Source organism: Opisthocomus hoazin, chromosome 8 (assembly GCF_030867145.1).
Source record: "Opisthocomus hoazin isolate bOpiHoa1 chromosome 8, bOpiHoa1.hap1, whole genome shotgun sequence".
Taxonomy (NCBI): domain Eukaryota; kingdom Metazoa; phylum Chordata; class Aves; order Opisthocomiformes; family Opisthocomidae; genus Opisthocomus; species Opisthocomus hoazin.
This window is the reverse complement of record NC_134421.1, coordinates 50,539,851-50,553,594: the sequence shown is the minus strand read 5'-3', so window position 1 is coordinate 50,553,594 and position 13,744 is coordinate 50,539,851. Positions and strand designations below refer to the sequence as shown.

General features: G+C 38.9%; 1 protein-coding gene across 9 annotated transcripts in view; it reads left to right on the top strand.

Moving 5' to 3' along the window:
* Positions 1-13,744, top strand: part of GRM8 (glutamate metabotropic receptor 8) — a 393,783-nt gene that overhangs the window by 325,877 nt on the left and 54,162 nt on the right. For 7 of the 9 annotated variants that reach the window (XM_075428851.1, XM_075428850.1, XM_075428849.1 and 4 more), the window contains one exon: positions 10,558-11,493. The exons of 1 other annotated variant lie outside the window; for it this stretch is intronic. In XM_075428851.1, the coding sequence (XP_075284966.1) occupies positions 10,558-11,493 (936 nt within the window). Of the gene's footprint in view, positions 1-3,927; positions 4,012-10,557; positions 11,494-13,744 lie in introns of those variants that run through there. One more of the 9 variants, XM_075428857.1, reaches the window with a different exon arrangement.

Below are 13,744 nucleotides of genomic sequence, written 5' to 3'. Positions count from 1 at the left end.
AACTAGATAGCTATTGTTGCATGATCAACTGCAGGGAAAAAAAGTACTTCCAAGCCTTATGGTTCAAATGGCCTTAGTACTAGAACTGATCAAAACCTATCACTTAACAAAAGAGGGTGATGGTGGAAAGTTTCCTCTCAAAATAGCATTTTGTTAAAGAAAAATATAAATCTCACAAGTTTTTTTTTCAATTTAAGTTTTTTTAAACATGAAGTTATGGCACAGGCTACTTTTGGTAACATGTAATGATTTCAGTCGCTGTGTGTACATCGTAAGTTATATATGCAAATGCTCATTAAAATCTCTTCAAGTGCATGTCAGGTATGTGTAAGGGCAGTGAGGACCTCTAGGTAAGGATATGAGACAGACATTGTCTGTATGAAAATGGCCTGCATGAAGAATAACTTCGGAAACCTGGTTTGCAGTCTGATCCATCGATAGTAATTATACATTTTCAAAATACAGACAATAGATCATACAAGACACTTCCAAAAAATAAGAAGTCTTCTGGTGTCATCTTGAGTAGGAGATTTCTGTGTTGTAAAATTATTAAGGAAATAGTTATGGTGGGGGATTTTTGTTTGTTTGGATTTTTTGTTTTGGTTTGTATTTTTGGTCTTATTTGTAAAGAAATAGACTATCTCCAGAAACAGGTGCTTAAAAATTGTAATTTATGCTTCCAAGAAAGAAAAAAAAAAAAAGTGCTTATATTGAATAGAAGCGCCTACTAAATTGCTGTAAAATTCCACGGGATATTTACAAAGTGCAGTAAGAGTAGCTGTTTACTTGATGACCTGCTAATCACTGCATTTTGTGCTAGTCTACTCCCCAAGGCATCTGAGAATAAAATGATAAAATGTTGTTTTTCAGGTACTACATGCAACAGTTGTTGTTTGGCAAACTGAAGAAGGGAATATATTGCAGCTCCTGCTACAAACTCTTGTACCAAGAGTCTGTTTGGGTCACCCCTTTTGTATCCCGTCACTACCAACAAATCACAGAATCACAGAATCACAGAATGGTAGGGGTTGGAAGGGACCTGTGTGGGTCATCTAGTCCAACCCTCCTGCCGAAGCAGGCTCACCTACAGCAGGCTGCACAGGACCTTGTCCAGGCGGGTCTTGAATATCTCCAGAGAAGGAGACTCCACAACCTCCTTGGGCAGCCTGTTCCAGTGCTCCATCACCCTCAGAGGGAAGAAGTTCTTCCTCATGTTCAGACAGAACTTCCTGTGCTTCAGTTTGTGCCCGTTGTCCCTTGTCCTGTCACTAGGTACCATTGAAAAGAGTTTGGCCCCATCCTCCTGACACCCACCCTTCAGATATTTATAAGCATATATTAGGTCCCCTCGCAGCCTTCTCTTCTTCAGGCTGAACAAGCCCAGCTCCCTCAACCTCTCCTCGTAGGAGAGAAGCTCCAGTCCCCTCATCATCCTCGTAGCCCTCCGCTGGACTGTCTCCAGTAGCTCCTCATTTTTCTTGAAGTGGGGAGCCTAGAACTGGACAGAGTACTCTAGATGAGGCCTCACTAGGGCAGAGTAGAGGGGAAGGAGAACCTCCCTCGACATGCTGGCCACACTCTTCTTCATGCACCCCAGGATCCCATTGGCTTTCTTGGCAGCCAGGGCACACTGCTGGCTCATGGTTAACCTGTCATCCACCAGGACACCCAGGTCCCTCTCCGCAGAGCTGCTCTCCAGCAGGTCCAACGCAAGCCTGTACTGATGCATGGGGTTGTTCCTCCCCAGGTGCAGGACCCTGCATTTGCCTTTGTTGAACCTCATCAGGTTCCACTCTGCCCAAATTTCCAGCCTATCCAGGTCACGCTGAATGGCAGCACAGCCTGCTGGTGTACCTACCACTCCTCCCAGCGGGGTGTCATCAGCAAACTTGCTGAGGGTGCATTCTAACTCTTCATCCAGGTCATTGATGAAGAAGTTAAACAAGACTGGGCCCAGTACTGACCCCTGGGGGACACCACTAGTTACAGGCCTCCAACTAGACTCAGCGCCACTGATGACAACCCTCTGAGTTCTGCCATTCAGCCAGTTCTCAATCCACTTCACCGACCACTCATCCAGCCCACACTTCCTGAGCTTCCCTAGGAGGATGTTATGGGAGACCATGTCGAAAGCCTTGCTGAAGGTGAGGTAGACAACATCCACGGCTCTCCCCTCATCTACCCAGCCAGTCATGCCGTCGTAGAAAGCTATCAGATTGGTCAGGCATGATTTCCCATTGGTGAATCCATGCTGACTACTCCTGATAACCTTCTTTTCTTCCACTTGCTTGATGATGGCCTCCAGGATAAGCTGCTCCATCACCTTTCCCGGGATGGAGGTGAGGCTGACTGTCCTGTAGTTCCCTGGGTCCTCCTTCTTGCCCTTTTTGAAGATTGGAGTGACATTGGCCTTTCTCCAGTCCTCGGGCACCTCTCCTGTCCTCCAGGACCTCTCAAAGATGATGGAGAGTGGCTCAGCAATGACATCTGCCAGCTCCCTCAGCACTCATGGGTGCATTCCATCGGGGCCCATGGATTTGTGGACGTCCAGATCGCTTAAGCGATCCCTCAAGCAGTCCTCCTCGACCAAGGGAAAGTCATCCTCTCTGTGGGCTTCTTCTCTTACCTCCGGGGCCTGGGATTCCTGAGGGCCAGTCTTAGCACTGAAGACTGAAGCAAAGAAGGCATTCAGTAGCTCTGCCTTCTCTGCATCCTCCGTCACCAGGACACCCACCTCATTCAGCAGAGGCCCCACATTGTCCCTAGCCTTCCTTTTGCTGCTGATGTAGTTGAAGAAGCCCTTCTTGTTGTTTTTGACATCCCTTGCCACTTCAATTCCAGGTGGGCTTTGGCCTTCCTTGTCGCATCCCTGCACGCTCTAACCACGTTCCTGTACTCTTCCCAAGTGGCCTGCCCCTCTTTCCACATTCCATGGACCTTTCTCTTCCACCTGATCTCTGCTAGAAGCTCCTTATTCAGCCATGCAGGTCTCCTGCTTCCTTTGCTCGATTTCTTTCTCAGGGGGATGCACCACTGCTGAGCATGGAGGAAGTGACGTTTAAGCAGCGACAAGCCCTCTTGGACCCCCCTGCCTTCAAGAGCCCTGGCCCATGGGATTCCTCCCAGTAGCTCCCTGAAGAGGCCAATGTTAGCCCTCCTGAGGTCCAAGGTTTTGATCCTGCTTATCGCCCTGCTTCCTTCACACAGGATCCTGAACTCGACCATTTCATGGTCACTGCAGCCGAGTCTACCTCCAAGCTTCACAAAACCCCAGTTAGAGAAAAGTAAAAGTAAAAGAAGTAAAATAAACAAATCCCAAAACTTTCAAAGGCATTTTAAGACTGGATTTTAAAGACTGCATAACACTAATGAACACTCTATTTAGATTATGATACAGTGGTACGATGATTCCCTGTTTAAGGTTTCCACAGTATGCTCTTCTATGTAAGTACTCAGCAGTTAGGAATTGAGTTTGGTTTCTTTGATGTAAAATTACAGTCTCAGCACACTAAAAACCATAATTTCATTGATCAAACAAGGCTAATATTTAATATTTTCTGTTTATGAGCATAAGAAATTTTATATTTCTGTACACCATACTCTTCTGTTTGCATATATTACCTCAGAGCATCCTTCCCTTTAATTACTTTGTCCTAGCTGAGAATGACTTGTTAATATGGCCAGAAAGTTAAAAATACATTCTCTTAGATTTAGTAATTCTAGGGATTGGTGATATTGCAGTGCTGGGAAGCTGGAGATGACAAGGAAGATTTTGACATGCTGAGGAAGCACAGAATTTTTATGCTGTTTCTGGTATTAACTATTTGAAAAAATATACATGCGTATAAATAATTATACATACATGCATGCAAATAGATATTGAAAGTTAAATGACAGCAAATTTAACTGTCTTTGTTTTTCCTTTAGGGAAGCTGTGAGATAGAGATGGTAAGTGGTGTGCCTAGGAAGAACTTTAGCAGGTGTATTCACAGTTAGGAGAAATCAGCTTCCATCTGGGTTATACGAACAACCTGTGCTTCTGTTTCTAAAGAAAAAGAGAAAGAATGATTTTCTTCATAGTATTTCAGACTGGTGCTTTAATGGTCATTGCATCTAATCAAGATTCTCAGACTTCTCGTCAAACTGACATTCAACTGCGTTAATTTTGAACCAGTATGTGGTAAAACCAAAGATATTCTTCGCAAACCTCTAGGAAAGTCTATGCCTGAAAGTCCAGAAAATGTCATCTCAGTTGTTAGGAAAACATCTGTATGGGATCAATGAGGTAAATAATTGATAGCAATTATCACATCTTCGGTAACGACAGTGATTTTATACTGCCATTGATAATCTGGATTAATTCTGGGCTTTGGTTTTTAATTTAAAGCTGTATTTTTTTGTCCTTGATGTATTTCCCCTCTGGACATGCCTCTTAAATATTTGTAAGTTTAGTCTGTAAGTATACCCAGCTTTTCTCTAGAGAGATAAAATCTGTCTAACAGACTGAATGCAATGATCATTATATTTAGGCTCATAATGAACTCACTTTAGTTGGACGAGTTTCAGTTTAATTTTCTTTTTTTGGTGATTCAGGTGACTTGATTGGGCAAGGTACATTAGAGAATTGAACTTTTACTGTGAGAACAGATTCATTAGACAATTTAAAAAGCTAAATATTAGACTAAATTGCCTTAGATCACTCACTAGCTATGATCCTCTTCTGAACTTTTACGTCAGAAGACAAATATTACCAGGAATTTGAGACAAAAATAAGAACAACTCTTAGTGACAGCTGGAGATGAAATTTCAGTTCTTTGTCATTTTTATAACTGAGACTTTGAATATCTATTAAAAGCCATATGAAGTTTTATGTGAAAGCCTTGATGCTTCTGAAAGTCTTGGCTAACTGACTACAAAATATGATGCTTGCCTGCTCCTGTAATGCTGGTAGAATGTACTACTTCCTCTGTCCAGATCTTCTGTAATTGAATTCATTACAATAATATCCTTAAACACATATTTTTCAATAGTTTAAATATTTATCTCTGAGATAAGATTTAAGAAAATGCAAATTCCTGCAAGTGGTAATATAACATAGTCAGAAACATTAAAATATTATCCACGCTTGTCCTTAATATAAATTCTCTGAAGGCTGATCAAGTGCCTTCCTATGTCCATCGGTTGCTGAATTATGCAAGTGATGAATTTTTCCTTGATCATTAAGAATGGCAAACAGAGTGGTTTTGTACACATAAATGGTTCAGAAATTATATGTGACCTATTAACAGCATTTTTGATCAGTCTCCTCCAGTTGCTGAGGGCATTGCTAAATGAATGAGTTGCTTGATTATCGGAAGAACATAGATGCCAGGAATGAGAATGTGCTACTTCTACTGTGCCATGTAAATCTCATCTTGTTTTAGCCTGCTTCTCACATCATTAATTTTTACCTTTATTATTATATATTAGAGGAAATTGTATTTGTAATGTTCATGAAGGATAGAAGTGTTTACTCAATTTTGATATGAAATGGCTTTTTGTCTGTATTTTAATGGTTTAGTGAACTGTGAATCTTAGTGCTGCAAATTAAAGCAAATTGCAGCTCCATCAGGTAGATATCTCATATAGAAATGATTTTATGTCTATTTAAATAGCAATGAAGCCATTCTCTTTTTGTGTCATGATGCATTTCACAGAAAATGAGTACGTGTCTTACATGCTGTCATACTCTTTCTGATGTTTCCACTCCGCTAAGTGTTGCAATAGTAGAAAATGAAACCCCTTCTTAGGGGAATGTGAGGTATTTCGTGATAGTACATCAATCTATCAGTCACTTTTCAAATTCAGAGAAGCTACTCAAATAAAATTAGTAATAATGTTTAAATTATCGTTAATAATACAGAGCTAGGCTATTCTAGTCTGTCTGACCCAGATGATGAATTCAGATGCATTTAAGAATGAACTTTGCCTTGTCATGTATCATGCTGTAGAGAACAGTAGCTAGAAGATGTCACATGAAAATGAAGGTGACAAAATAAGTCTTCTAAAAACTAAGTTTTCCTAAGGCTACTTAATATTCTGAGAGTCACCCAGCCTTAGCAGGGTCTGAGCAGTATAAAGACTGCTGCAGACCCAGATATTTTGCTCAGTAAGGGCTGAAGAGATGCAGAACTTTTTTTATTCTTTTTGAATGTCAAAAAAACCCCTTTTTTTCTGTCTTGCTTTTGTCTGGCTTTGGCTTCTTTGGCAGTTTCTTTCGCTGAGAGAACTAAAAATGTGTGCCTAAAGTTAAGCTCCCCTGAAGTTAGTTTTGTAACATTTGAACTTCTAGATCACTTTGGGCAGGTTTTCCAAAGTATTTACATTGTGAAAACTGCAGATGGAAGCATAGTGCGATTTTCCAAAAGCACTTAAACAGGTAAGGCACTTAGCTCCCATTTAAATTAATTAGCTGGATCAAGTAAGTTCCCTTTGGCACTTTTGAAAGTTCCACTAACTGTTTATGTCTACATAAAAAAAATATGATTTTCAAAAGAGGCTGAGCATCCAGCAACTCCCTTTAAAGTTTATGACTGTTACAGGTTTTCAGCAAATCTGAAAATTATACCATGTCCCTCTCTCTATGTTCCCCAATGATCCTCCTTCACTTTCATGTTTTTTAACCATGTCTAGTATCATTTATTGTCTAAATTTAATCTCAGAGAAGAAGCAGGATCAATAGTACTATAACCTAAGGACAGAAAAATAGTGACAGGGTGAATCTTTTACGTCGGTTTGAGAAGCTGTATCCTTTCGTATTTGCATTCAGTGAATGTAAAAACTGATAGAGCTTTAAGACCATTGGAATTATGTCTTGTACTGGATTTCCTTATTACATTCATATTATGCAAAATAATAGCTCAAAAATATGTTACAGGTAAAGAGTGCTGCAGGTTATGGATAGCTGGGAATGAACCAAGTGACCAGGAGTAGCATGACTTTTCAGTCTTTAACTGCTGTATATACTGAAACCCTTAGCAGACCTGACAGAAAGTAATAAAAGCAAGCAATGCTCACTCTGAGATAGTTTCCCCTGCCCTTTACTCTGCCTCTATTACAGTAGTGTCTGAGTAGCAGTCTGAGCATGTACACACATTAGTATTTTGGTTTCAAACAAGAGACTACTTTTGAAATGAATTTGCTAATTATTCCCACTTAGCAAACTTGCTTGTTGTGGAGTGGGCCTTGGACTATGTTAACAGGATTGCTTTCGGCTGAAATGAAAACAGAAGATGCTTTCCAGAAGGACATCTAATCTTCGTTAGTCATCACCGGGTGTTCAGTCCACTGAACTATGTCAAAGTTAGTTCAGTATATCCTTCCTTCCTATACTAATTTCAAAGAGTGACCAAATTGAACATCAAGTTCTCAGAGCCAACACCTTTGCTCCACGGATCGGCTCTTACTATGTCATGTTTCTTGTTAATGTAACTATGAACTGAGTTGTCAGAATGGTTAGGTTCATGGGAGAATCCCATCTTTGCATGCACTTGCAGAGTTAAAATTCTACAATGCCAGAATTTCAGATCTGTAAGTATCGCCAAGGGGATCTCAAATGTCCAACACTGGCCAATGTTTGTTGGGAATGTATCTTCTCCTTCTGGTTAGATAGAAAATGAAATAAAAAACTCATGAGTAAGAACTCATAACATTTTTGTTGAGCTTTTTCAGAAATGTAGGTCAACCTAAATGCAACTGTAGGTTTTGCCTAGAAAAAGTAATCCAGACAAGACAGATTGTAAGACATAACTTGTACACCTTGTAAAATGCACCTGCACCAGCCATTCATCCTGATTATTCTCTACATTGATTTAGAATTTTTTTATGCTATAAGTGTCTGTTCTTGTTTGAATCATTCCATCGCTAACAGCTAATAGTGCTTATACTCATATTTAATTTTTTAAAAAAGGAAAGACTCAAGTTTATTTAGCCAGTGAGTTTTCCAACATTCATAACCCTGTATTGCCAAGCTGGAAATGATATCTTGTGTAGTTTATGCGTCAGATGTACTAGAATGAAAAACATAATATGAATATTTACCAGTGACCTTCAAAAACAGGAATTTATTATCCGTTGTTGCCACTGGGATGTGTAACCTGACTGTTGCCAGCCAGGAAGAGTTTTTAAGTGTGTCTTTAGTCAATTAAAGCACCATCAAGACAAAAGTATGTGAAATAAAATGCAACTGTACAATAAAAATATATTTCACTTTTATTAAGGTAGAAACTTTGAAAGACACAAAGGAATTGTGTGTACTTATCTCAGCTATGGATTCACAATACAGTAAATGTGGCTTTATGTTGCTTAATGCTAGATAAGAACCACTGTAACCTCATGGTATTAAATGCTGATCTGGTACAAACTCACTTTGCTAGTTCAAATGTGTTGAAAAAAATTGGACACCTTAGCTTTATCCTGTCAGGCTTTCTGCCAGATCAGATATTGCTGTCCCTGCCATTCTAAGTATATGCTGGATCAGGCGTTATGTACTCTCCTGGTGATTCTGTATTGTGTGCTATAATCTGGCAAAGATGCAGTACGGTTCTGTTTTCAGTCATCCCAAACTCATCCACAGATCTGGATTAAAGACCATGGCCTCCTGTTGCCCCCATTATCATAGTATCTGCCTAAATCACAAGCTTTGATGTATTTATTCTCCTAACAACACTGTGAAGGAGAATATGTCTTTGCTATCACACTGATTTCCTCCTAACATGTTTTTTCTCCTGTCTAGTAGATGAAATAGTAGGTGTTATGCAGGTTTTGAGAATTTCAGTGATTAGAACAAGGAGATTGTAACAGAGGTGAATATTTTCTTAGAGTGTCAAGTGCTCTGCTAGCGCTCTATCAAAGCGGTTTCATGCAACTGGATAATTCTTCTGCTTTTTAGGAAGCTAATTGCTTAAATGATTTCCTTTTGGATAGTCACCAGATGCTGCTTTTTGTATAATTAATGTGGTCCTTGACATAAAATATGGTTAACTTCTGTAGCTTCAGGACCAATTCAAACCACACTGAAGCCCTTGAGTGATGGGGGATTCACAGACCAGGTTGTATGAGCAAGTTTCTTGTCTCCCCATTACTTTGTGGTCCCTTATTCGCTCCGCTGAGTGGCGAATAACAGCAAAGTCCTACAGTGTGCCGAGGAGTGGACAGAGAAGACAAAGAGCCTGGCTCGTTGTTGCTGCTTTATTCACTCTGCATGGTGCTGTAACCGGTGCACCAGCTCTCCGAGGAAGGCAAATGAGGCTGGCAATGTTACTTTGTGATTTTCTCTCAAATCTGTTGAAAAAATGCTGGAAAAATAAATTGTAAAGACCAAGATTATCCCTCTTGTTAAGCTGTCCTCATTCTGTCCTCCTCCAGAAGGAGCTGAAAACATTCCTGACATGTGAAATTTTGTTACTGCTGTTTCATTTATAAATAAAGCCTACAAATTAAACAAAAGTGCTAAGCACTTAACAAGGCAAGAACAAGGCAAGTCCTGTGTCCTTGAGTGCTTACCACCTAACAAAGGAATGAAAGGTGGAGCATGGGAGGAACACAGAATCATTCTGGTGCCTACAAGTAGCTCTTTGCCTCCCACACTGCTCTGGTTCACTCAGTGCGACCTCTTGCAGAACACAGTTTTACTAAGGGTGGGCTAAAGAGGGCTGAGACCAAACTGAATGGTAATTTTAAGCAGAAGGTGCTTTAAATTCATTAATTTCCTATTCAGATTTTACTGGGGAGCACATACAGGAAGAGTGGGCAAATGGATGAAAAAAGTGTATTTTATTAATGCACTGCTGTGGAGAAATCTGGGATTTCTGAAACAAGATTGCATTGTGTGCATTTGTTGTGTACCACAAAAAGATCCTTGGACTTTTTAAATCAGGAGGACTAAAGTAGTAGCCACGACATCTTTTTCTATTATTATTCAGAAAGTAGCATACACCCATCTTTATCTTCTCGAAATGTAAACAAAGCACTCATGTATTTCAAGACTTAGAAAGTGGAAAAGTATAAAATATCCGCATCTGTGGAAGAGGTGGCATCACGGATCTTTTTTCTGGCACTCTTTGTTCTACCACAGCTGATGCAAAGAGATTTTAATTTGTATCTTTACTGTACCAGAAACTTATTTGAAACTCACATAGCCTTATTTTGTAATGAAATGTTTGAGAACTACTGCTATTTGTATTTGCATGTGATTAACTTTTAAAGCACTGTATACAGGGCTTTTCGCTTTTAAACTCGCCTGGAGTCAATAAATATCTTTACAGACGTCAATTTGGTCAGCAGTAAAGAGGTAAATAGAAACTAATGACACTAATCAAGCCTGTGGCATAAATGATTTATTGGACACAATCATTTAACACTTTCATAAAGTCAATACAAGGGAAAGAAACAGGTTCTTACTAAGGCAAACTGTATTTGCACTGTCAGTATGCAGTGATTTATGACAAACCTGTGGCCAGGATTAGGATATTATAAATGGGGGAAAATAGAAGGCTCATTAGTTTTTTATACCCACAGGTAGAAGACATGCAGTGGGCTAATAGAGAACACACTCATCCAGCATCTGTCTGCAGCCTGCCCTGCAAAGCCGGGGAAAGAAAGAAAACCGTGAAGGGAGTGCCCTGCTGCTGGCACTGTGAACGCTGTGAGGGATACCATTACCAGGTGGATGAATTCAACTGTGAACTGTGCCCCATTAATAAGAGACCAAACGCCAACCGTACGGATTGCCAGCTTATTCCTATAATCAAACTGGAGTGGCATTCTCCCTGGGCCATCGTGCCCGTCTTCATAGCTATTCTCGGTATAATTGCCACCACCTTTGTGATTGTGACATTTGTCCGGTACAACGACACACCGATTGTCAGGGCCTCTGGACGGGAGCTCAGTTACGTGCTCTTGACTGGGATTTTTCTCTGTTACTCCATTACTTTTTTAATGATTGCAACTCCTGATACAGTGGTCTGCTCCTTTCGAAGGATCTTTTTAGGACTTGGCATGTGTTTCAGCTATGCTGCCTTGCTTACCAAAACAAACAGGATTCACAGAATATTTGAACAAGGTAAAAAATCTGTCACAGCTCCCAAATTTATTAGTCCAGCTTCCCAGCTGGTGATCACTTTCAGTCTAATATCCATGCAGCTCCTTGGAGTCTTCATCTGGTTTGCCATCGATCCACCACATACCATTGTAGACTATGGAGAGCAGAGGACACTTGAACCAGAAAATGCCAGGGGAGTTCTCAAATGTGACATTTCAGATCTTTCTCTCATTTGTTCCCTTGGATACAGTATTCTCTTGATGGTCACATGCACTGTTTATGCTATTAAAACAAGAGGGGTTCCAGAGACCTTCAACGAAGCAAAACCCATTGGATTTACCATGTACACAACCTGCATAATTTGGTTAGCTTTTATTCCAATCTTTTTTGGTACGGCCCAATCAGCAGAGAAGGTAAGCGATGATAAGTTTATGAATCAAATACTATAATTTTTCTGTTTTCATCTCACAATACTTTTAGCACTACAATATTTTCACTCTTACAAATGAGTAATTCTTGCAAGTAAACTCTCAGGATTCATACCTAATAAAATATGCGATTCCAAAGGTGGGTTTCCTGTATTTTAACACCAGAAACTGAATGTGATTGTGGTTTGGCTGGCGTAATAATCTTGACATTTTCTCAATATATCCTTAAATGACTGTTTCTTCTAACATTTATTATTACCCTTCAGTGATGCTCCAGGCTGTTACATGAAGGACTATAAATCTTTGTTATCATCCACAGATCTGATAGAAATGGTTGCATTTCAAAAGTGTAAGAAGATCAACTTGCATTCGTCAAAAATAATGAAGAAGAATGCCTGGGCAGAATGAAAAGAATTACTTTTCTGTCTGGTTAAAACATATAACTTTAAAAAAAAGAGAACATGAGGAGTAAAGGAAGTGTATGTAACAGCATACAAAGCACAATTCACTAAGTATTATCTCAGAGCAAAAATAAAACATTTTCCTGATGTTTTAATGAGAAATTAAATGTTGCATACTTGGATATCTGTTAATTCTTCTTCAGCTGGCATGGATCTTTCCTGATATCAGTCATGGTGAGCAGTACAGAACACATCAGACACGTAACTTTCCTTCTCTCAGTTCTAATGGGAAGGCAGAAGTAGATGTCGACTGTGTGAGCTTTTATCCAGCTGATAGTGGTGAAAATGACAAGTTAGGTAGGAAAGAGCAATAATACCAGCATCAATCTTCAAAACAGCAAACCTTCACAATTCAGAAAATCTTAAAGAGAAGAAATTAAAGTCATCAGTGTTTTACATAAAGTCTTTCTCCTTTTCTTCTAGCAGATGATTTTATAATGTTTTAAAATATACATTTTTAATTAATTAATTTTATTGGAGAAGTCAACATGTGTCCACTTACAATCGTGCAAAAGTTTGAAATGTTTCTGATTTAGAGGGTACTCTTTCCTGCAGAATTGAAGAATAGGTCGGTATAGCTTGATAAAATACCTGCTAATTCAAGCAGGGGAATTGTATAGGGGAAAGAGTGTGCCAGGAAAATATTTTCCTCACTAAAAATTGAAGTAAGAAAGCTTGCCGATTTGGATCAGGCTTGATTTCCATGGCCTTTTGGATTAAGTCAGAGGAAGTGAGTAGAAAGGTAATGGCATAACATATATACAATAAGTAAAGATTAAAAAATCCTGTCTGATATAGAAAAACATGTTTAGGTGAATTGTATTTAAAGACTGAATTTTTGGTACGTGTAGACATGAGTCAAAAAAAATACTTTGATATGTAAATCTGTGATGCTTTCCATTTTAACAGCTTGGGCCAGTCAGTTTTATGACAACTACCTATAACAAAAGAAATGTATTTCTGAGTATTAAAACACAGAAAATATTGCTTGGCTGGCAACTATACAGAGAGTTTTCATTTACACCATTGGTACACTTTAGCTTGTAGTAAAGGATGATTTGGTTTTGATCTCTAAAGACGAGATTAATGAACAACTCTTTTGCATTTCTGTTATGAAACCCAAGACTGAACACACAAGTTATACTAAATCACACAGCCTCTAACACTAAATTTCACTTGTTAGCTGCCTTTTTTTCTAAATGATTTGTTATTCTTCAGATAACAACTTTCAGGAGGAAAAAAAATAAATTAATATGATAACCCAGTAGCTCTGTAATTCAAATAATTCTTTTCACAGTGCTTCTATCTTTTGCTGCAAATAAAAACATGTTTCCATACAGAATCTTATGGACATCATCGTAATAGGTCGTGCATTCCTACAATTATATTGCTTGTCTGAATAGGACAAAAATGTCATATCTTAGTGCACACATGTATACATTGTCTGAATAAACTCAAAGTTACTTATAGGTTTCTCAGTTAATGCACAACATCAAAAGGAGCATTTTAGAAACAAACTCATATATTATAGGATATTCAGTATTGTGATCTTTTTTAAGGATGAAAAAAATGAAAAGGAAAATAATTGTTAGGTGTTAGGTGTTTACTCACTTTGCAGTTGATTTTAGAATCCTGAAATTATTTTTTTTTGTGGCTTGACTTCATTCAGAGTGAACAGAGCAATAAGCTTGGGAACTTAAAGTAGTCTTAAAATCCAATGGTTCCTTTTTTGAAATGTTGACAGTAATAAAATTTAACATAGTGTTCATAACAAG